Source organism: Mesitornis unicolor, unplaced genomic scaffold, assembly GCF_000695765.1.
Source record: "Mesitornis unicolor isolate BGI_N332 unplaced genomic scaffold, ASM69576v1 scaffold29, whole genome shotgun sequence".
NCBI lineage: Eukaryota > Metazoa > Chordata > Aves > Mesitornithiformes > Mesitornithidae > Mesitornis > Mesitornis unicolor.
In genome coordinates this window covers 11251-19462 of record NW_010206427.1, presented here as the reverse complement: position 1 = coordinate 19462, position 8212 = coordinate 11251, and the positions used below count along the sequence as shown (strand labels likewise).

Below are 8212 nucleotides of genomic sequence, written 5' to 3'. Positions count from 1 at the left end.
ATCAGTGGGGTCTTTCCACTGAATCGAGCTCAAAATGATGTAAAGTAGTACTATATTATTTGGAATCTATAACTGAACTTTAAAGTCTTGCTTATTCCTACAGGCTCCTCCTTTCTGTGCACATCATCTCTGTATGCAAGGCCATCCTCCAGACGATAGGAAATACCCACCTTTAAGCTGATTTGCCCATGTGATTTTGTTGTGAAATAAGTGAAGAGGAGAAAAGACAGCAAAATACCCACGCCGAGATGACAACTTACAGGTTTGAACATTTCTGGGTCAGGAAAATATTTTGGATTCCTGTGCAGCCAATAGGGCGATAACATCAGCATGTCACCTGCAGGGACGGTGAAATTCTGAAACGGAGAAAAAACTGTAAGAGAAGAGAAAATCATCGATTCTACTCACAAAACAGTCCCTCCTTAGCACTCCTCTTCCATCAGCAGAAGGTCCCAACAGAGGGCAAGTGAAGGTGGTAAAGCCACAGTGGGCATATTACATGTTTGAGGCTTTTCTTGCTGTTGCACCTTTTTCCATAAGAAAGACCTAAACAGCAGAGAATGTGGAGAGACTATTTTTTATCTCATTTGTTGTTTTCAGGTATAGAAATAATAGAAACATTATTTCTGTCTTTCCCACTTCTTGTACCATGGGAACGGATATTTTCTTCTAAATCTTTTGTTAAGCATTTCCTTCAAAATGCAAAGAAATTCATAGCAATACTTCTATGACAATAGACCTTTATAGGGCTTTAGTAATTTCTTAAAAAAGCATGAGTGCTGATTCCTTAAGAGAGTGTTTTTCTCCCAAACATTTATTTGTTAGGCTTCTGAATGCTGGCACTCCTCCTCTGAATGGCACTGAAGAGAACAAGTGGAAAAGGAGGAGTTTTATCAGTTACTCAATCATGGTGGCTTTTACTGTATTTGTTGTGTCTGATTACTGTTTCATTTACCATCAGCACAGTCTCTTCAGCTCAATCCAATTTAATTTAAATTCAATTCTAAAATAAAAGTAAGACTATGAGCTAAAGAAACAAAACCACTTGTAAATTAAGGACGATTAAAATAATGATGATGGATAAATCTGTTAAACTAAACAGAAGATATGCGTGAGATTGTGGAATATCTCTACTGTTTTAATTTTATCTAGATCTATTGGGAAGCAACTTTCCAGACAAACCATAGACTGTCCTTTATTTTTTTGGGGGGAGAACCCAAGAAAAAAGCCAACCTTACCTGAATTCTTATAGGGTTTACTACTTTCTTGGTGATTGCACCTGGAGACCTCAGCCGTATGGCTTCTAGAGTGCACCATTTAATAAAAGGGAGCTTCTTCAGGTCCTCTTCAGAGACTTCTAGTTTATCTTTACCTGTTGTGGCATGAGAAAGAAGACTCTGTTTAAAAATCAGATTTCATACTTGTTTCTATACATGCTGACATGTCTTGCCTTAGACCTTCTAATAGAACACCTCAAGACTTTAAGACCTTATTTACTCCTAGTTTTCTTTATATTTCAAAGTAAATAAATGGACCAAAATCAGTACAATTTAAGAAAAGCCACTGAAGATGGTTTAATAACTGTAAAGGTAGCTGTAGATATGGCATTGGCCAGAAGAGGCCAAACAAAGGTCATCTTGGAAGCGAAGAGTCCTTGGGCTTTGTCAGTACTTTGGTAGGACTCTGCATGGAAATCTCAGCGACTGTATGTAGGCACCACATGGCTGAGCTCTTGGGCTATGTTAGCACCAGCAAATAAAGCAGGGCCAGGAGAAAGGCTTAAGCACTGATTCATGATTATCCTTATTGGTTAATTATTGATATATTTCCTTGGTGTGGTTCTGACCCATGTCAGCTAAGAGTCTTCCATGAAAGTTTAAGCGTGGTTCAGGGAACTGCATATGTGAGTGGCTTCTCCCAGTAGGTGACTGCTTTTTGAGGGAAAGAGCTTACTCATGTGGGGGTGAATCATGCTGGACAAATTTGCCTCAGGTGAGAGAAAAGAGAGCAGTTCCTGGCCTGTTTTTGCACAGATGAGCTGTAACTTTGGTGAACATGACACCATGAAAAGCAGCTGAATCGGAAGACCTCATCTGACCCTATCATAGATGCATGAAAAAAGCACAAGACTGGTTAATACAAACCTAGGTCTAAATGATGGTTGTAGAATGAAAAGACAAATACACATGGTTCTTTTTCTGCCTGCTTTTGCTTAAAAATATGTCTTGAGCATATGTTGAGTAAAGAACTCAGAGCTGGACTCTGACATCATCAGTACCTTTAGCAGCAACATTCATTATTCCCAGCTATTGACCAAGCGTGCCCTGTGCTGGGCCAACACAGAATAAATCTTTTCTAGGATCCAGAAGCACACGATCAGATTTATTACCTGCTTTGCCAAAAACAGAAGCCAGGTCTTCCATGATTCTCTCGTAAATGGAAGGATAAGAGAGTATGAAAACAAGGGTCCAAAATGCAACCTAAAAAGAGATGAAAGTACTTTAACTCAGGAATAAGGAACAGAATTACAGAATCTTTGTAGCAAATCACGAAGGTAGGTGAAAACATTTGTACTTTTTTGGATGTGCGTGTTGTGGTTGGGGTGCAGAGGGAGCCGTGCTTCCGGGGTAAATCCACATCAAGGGCTCAGATCCTGGGAGATTAGGTCTAGTCATCTGCTGTGTACTTATCTTCAGTGAACATTACATAGCTTTGGCTTTCAAACACAGAATCCTTTCTCTAATTCCAAATAACTAGGTGTTAAAATGAATTACTAAATCATTGTGCGTGATTAGATTTAGCTGCATGAATGGAAGAAAAATTAAATTGTGAATTCCTACTAATATTAGCAGAAATGAGGTTAAATAATTTACAGGGCATTGTCACAGTGAGTCATGCTAAAATGGGTAGGAAAAGTTTTAATTAACAGCAAAACAAGCAGTAGTATATCCCCTTTAGAAATAATTCGCTAACTGATTATGCAATGAAGTTGGAAACCAAGAAATTTAGGAAAGGAGAAAATCCTCTTAAGTAGGATGAAACCAGAAGGACTCGCAGCACTGCCAGGAGTCTCTCTCCTCTTGCTGAGCGAGCGGGAGACGCAGTCTGCACGCAGATCTGGTCGCAGGCCATCTGTGCTGGTGAGGGATGAGAACCCTCACTGCTATTTTCCAAAGAGCCCCGCATGGCTGCAGCCCTCCTTCTGCAAAACAAATCTGGTGGCTTAGTTTTCTCGTGCAGCACTTGGACTCTGTGGCTTCACTCCATGGGCTGAGGAGGGATAATTGAATTGTTCCAGATAAAAGCGTTTAATGTGCTTGTAAAAAACCCCCGTGGAAGGTGAAAGGCCTTTTTTCATCATTCCAGTCAGCAGAGCGGCGGTCGTGACTATTCTGAGAAACAACGAAATATCTGTACGGCTATTTACAGCTGAATATTACTGAAGTAAGTGATGATAGTGTTGTGGAAGGAATGTCAGTTATCCTGATAACAGACAGCAGGCGATGCCTCTCGCTTGTACCAACATGTGAATCTACAGCAACCCCACTGAAAATGGATGAAATCCCTTAAGGGTAAATTGTAGTAATAGCCAATCTACAGAAAAAAACCCAGATATATCCTTTAGGAGTACACATAAAAATAACTCACTATCGTTTTTTTTCTAAATCACATCTGTAACGGACGTAACAGCGCTGGAAAGAGCTTAGTAGTCATGGTAAATAAAGGATGTTTTTGCTGCCATGGATTTTTCATCTGAGAAATTCCTATAAATGTCTTTGGTCTGCCGAAGCTGTGTTAGATATATTGGGCTTGTTAGCATGCATATATCTGTATCATTAATCTGCCAAATCCGTTTCTAACATAGGCAAAACTTAACTGGCAGTAGAATCAAACTATTGCTTTTCTCCTCCTGAAGCAACACTGGCATTTGTACAGCAGATCCCCCAAAGCAAAAGAGCCAAATTCCCTCACGGATTTACACACAGATGAAGTTGCTCTACATGATGCTTTTGATATTCTTTACAATTGCTAACACCAGGCCATTTAAAATAGAGTCTCTACTAGAATACAGCCACAGTGCTTCAAAATAGAGTTAACTCCTCTTCATGGCTTAAGACTATGATCTTAATAGCTATGAGACACATGTTCCTGAAATGTTATGATAGAGGACATCATAATTTAGGAAAAATACAAGAGCAGCTTTTCTTGTCATTGCTTCTGTGACACTGCAGCCTGGGTATATTTGTAGTGATGAGCGTGGGCTTGATAATCTCTTCTTTGGAATACATGCAGTGTGCGTGACCTCTGGTTCGAAGTCTTTGCTTCCCAAATCCAGGCTTTTGAAGAGGGCAGAGGGAAGGTGTTTCTCTCGCTGAGGTACTTACAGGGACAGCATTTGCTTGCGAAGCCCAGAGCATTAGGAGACCATAATTGGGACCCAGATGTTTTCCTTGCAAGTTATCCAGGAGATGTTGCAGTAGCGTCTGTTACAAAAAAAAGCCAATAATGTGTATTTCCAAAAATATATAAAAATCTGGTTTAGGGTAGGGCTTACTAGAATTCAAGGATATAACATAATATTAGTTTATCAAAGAGAAATAATGTTATTTATGGGTTGTTTGCAGTCACAAAGTAGTGAGAGGACAGCTGTCGAGAGAAAGTGGGACTCGCTCAGGCAGTCAAAGCACCACATGAATCCCTACTCAATACCTGCACTGCCCTCCACTTTCTTAAAAGTTTTTAGGGATTTGGTTCTCTCACTCCGCGTTCTTGCTTATATGTGGAAGAAAGAAAAACATAAAACTATTCCTTTTCAATTCCTGCTCTACTTCTCTACTTTAATGAACCTGAAAATGGGACTGAACTAGATAAATGAATGGAAATGAAGAAAATGTTCTCTGTTCCTGCCAAAAAAGTGCTCGTTATGAAGAGATGGCCTCATACATCCCTAGTTCCAGGTGCTTCGTTAGTGACCTAACCAGTGGTTTCAATGGCTTGTTGTTCTTTGAAATTACAGCAACTGTGTAATGTTCTCAGATTAGCTTTTGTTTATTTATTTCCTTAAATACAGGGCAACCATGCATTCAAGGCAAAGCTTCCTCTCTGCTTTTCAGAGCGGAAAAGGCTGACCTTAATAAAGAATGACCACTCTTAAGTTCATGCCTCCTACTTCCTGCACCTTCTTACCTCCCACCATCCCCTCTCCAGCCCTCTCTTTCTTTCCATTATTCTGGTTTATATTATGAAAGAAACTGTGGTATGTAATGCTTTTAAAGTCTAAATAAAACCTGGTTTGTTTAATGACCTGTTCCATAATCATTTGGTAGACCAAAATTCCCAGGCCAGTCTGCCCTCATGTTTGTCAGGTCTATAGACAGAATTCCTGCCATAGCTAAGGAGAATAACCAAGGGGATAACTTATCACAGCTTTGACACAATCAATATTTAGGGTACTTGGCTTCCAATCCAGTAATCTGCTATTTTCTACTAGTCTGGCTGCTGGAGGATCTACTCACTCTACACCAGGGTTTAAAAATAGGACATGTAAGGTTTTGAAATCTCACAGAGAAACAACTGAAGAGGTCTTTCTCTCACCTCTTTCAACTGCTCACTGCAACTGTGATACCGGAGGCTGACGACGGGTCATAGCTCTGAACCCTCAGCTTAAAACTCCCCAGAGGAAGAGGACAGTTCTCAGAATTGCAGGAAATAAACTCAATTATGAGTAGGACTCAGAATTATTGGTCTGTCCTAATGTAGGTGACAGCAGTACAGGACAACTGAGGTACAGCTATCAAAGCTGACATACTTGGTTTATTTCTTCTAGTACAGAAATAATCCCTGCCCTCCATCGCTCTGGTCAGAATATACAACAAAGTAATCTTATTTTATAGCCTCAAATGTTTACCTTGGATGTGGTCTCTGAAGGGTTGGTCCTTTCAGCATCTGACACTACTTTCTCAAATAATTTTAGAAGCCATTTTTTGGATTTAGACCAGTTCCTGTAAAGAAAAGCAACAAACAGCAGCACTTAACTGAGGCAGCACAAACCAACATTTCCTTTTCCATGAGAAGGACTCCTTGGTTTCTTTCCAAGAGCCCCTGGGCAGCGGTCAGTTGACGAATGGTCAAATGTCAGTCTGGCTGACAGTAGCGTTGACTGACATGAGGAACAGCACGTCTGAAACCTCCACTTTGGCCAGATCTCATCTTGCAGCCAGAACCTGTGACTGCAAGTCTCCTAGATTTTCATTTCTATTCCACTACAAGTTTTCATTGTGGATTTGGACAATTGTGGCTTAGACCAATCTTGGGACTTTCCCTGAGAAAATAAAGGCCACATTTTTAGAGCATCCTTAGTTCTTTCTGAAGGCTGTTTTGAGGTGCTGAAGGTGCTGTCATGGTTCTGAGAGCACTGACAGGCTCCCTTCCTTGGAGTTTGACTGTCTCTGTGCAAGGTGAGCTCTGCAGCAGTGCATCTGTGTAACCTGGGAAAAGCCTGCTGGGAAAACAGCTAAAGTGTAGGAAGGACCAGAGAGATGCATCGTTGGGGACCCCCTCAGCTTGGGGGTCACATTTAGGCTCAGGCCTCTGCTCTTTGCCCAGTTCTGCTGCTCCCTCACAGGTCCAAGCTGGACCCTGCCCACCTAAGCGAGGTTGTTTCTGCCTTAGGCCAGGAAAATGCATAAGACAAGGTCAGAACTTTTTTGAAGCACCAGGCTGAAAGCCTGCCTGACCCAAGGACACATCATTGATAAAGACAGTGATATCCCAGCTAGCAAAATGCCTACAATGGCACACCACGTGCATCATCTCTGCTCCGTTACCTCAGGAAGCACTCGGGCATCTGAGAAGCATATTCGAAGTCCTCATCATACTTCTGAAAATGTTCTTCAAACTCCTTGATTTCGCTCTGACTTGTCGGACAGATGCCTTTCCCAAACAAGGTGTTCACCACTGCTGGATACATGACATGCCTGCAAGAACAAGATCCACAAGACTTACTGGCCACAGGGAAGCTGTTGAAGTAGTTTTAGGTCAGGATGCAGCGTGCTGAATTGCCAACACTAGAAGTGCAGTGCAAGATTTAAGCAGAGGATGGGAGATACATGGACCTCAGGTTTGTCCTTTGCATGTGGCTGAACTTCATCAGTTAGCATTTGGATATCTGAGCAGTGGCAAAAAGGCTCTGGGCACTGAGGTACCGTTGTCCCCATTAACCACCCTTCTTATTTCAGGCATTGCACAAACCCCTCTGCAACCAGACACCCCAAGAAATCCTTCCTCTGTCTGCGCTTTGCTGGACTGAACAATGCTTTTTTCGTTGTTTTCTTTTATCTCACTCTCCTGTTTGCTCCTCCGTTATCCTGCAAATTCTGAGCTCCCTTCCCAGACCACTTTACCAGCGCTCTTTAGCTCCAAGAAACCCCTATGCAGTCTTTACTGGGTTCCAGCTACTGCTAAATATGTATTTCAAGCAATAGCTCTTTTCCTTGCTTGCTTTTCCACAGATCATAGGGAAGGTGGAGCCACCTGCTGGCTCTATGGATTTAATTATGAAGCAGCTAAATAAAAATTATCTGGGCAATGCATTCCAATTCTTTTACCCTGCCTTGTTTGGCAAAGCTGTAAGAACACATCATACTCAGCACAGATTTACTGTGGATGTCCTTTACAGATTCTGTAGTTTATCATCAACCCTATGACCAGAAGCAGATGTGACTTTGATCTCAGGAGACAGGCCTGAGAAAAACACGGGGTTTGGGGGTTTGCATCCCATTTTTGAGACCAGTGGGACTGGGGGCTGGGAGGTATCAAAGCCCCTTTTCTCCACCTTTATCCCCAGCTAATCCAAATTGCAGTAATTGAAATGACAGGTGCCCAGTGTTTTAGGTACAGTAAAAAGCTGTATTTTAAATGTATTATGCAAGAAATGTCAGCAAAAGACGACCTGGATGTGAGGTCTTGGAAGCAGGTCCAAGGCAAAGGCAATTGTAGATCTGATGGACAGGCAAGACACAGGGGTCATCCCAGGCGATCAGGAAGGGGGAGGAGTTAAAATCTCTGTTCTTGTCATATGAAACTGTCAGTTAAGGGATTTTTTTTCACATGAAGGATAAAGTTCTGGCAGCAAAGTTAGTTGCAGAAGTCTTATTTAAGTTTTGGGCCAGGCTTAGTCTGAAACATCCAGGAAAAGTTTTCATCCTGCTGA

At 41.6% G+C, this 8212-nt stretch overlaps 1 protein-coding gene across 1 annotated transcript in view; it reads right to left on the bottom strand.

Moving 5' to 3' along the window:
* The window catches only part of LOC104546365 (24-hydroxycholesterol 7-alpha-hydroxylase), a 22174-nt gene that overhangs the window by 6496 nt on the left and 7466 nt on the right, over positions 1 to 8212 (bottom strand). The window contains exons 4-9 of the mRNA XM_010191741.1: positions 6828 to 6977; positions 5909 to 6002; positions 4386 to 4484; positions 2390 to 2480; positions 1239 to 1372; positions 261 to 356 (exon numbers count right to left, since the gene is read on the bottom strand). Of these exons, the coding sequence (XP_010190043.1) occupies positions 261 to 356; positions 1239 to 1372; positions 2390 to 2480; positions 4386 to 4484; positions 5909 to 6002; positions 6828 to 6977 (664 nt within the window). The remainder of the gene's footprint in view (positions 1 to 260; positions 357 to 1238; positions 1373 to 2389; positions 2481 to 4385; positions 4485 to 5908; positions 6003 to 6827; positions 6978 to 8212) is intronic.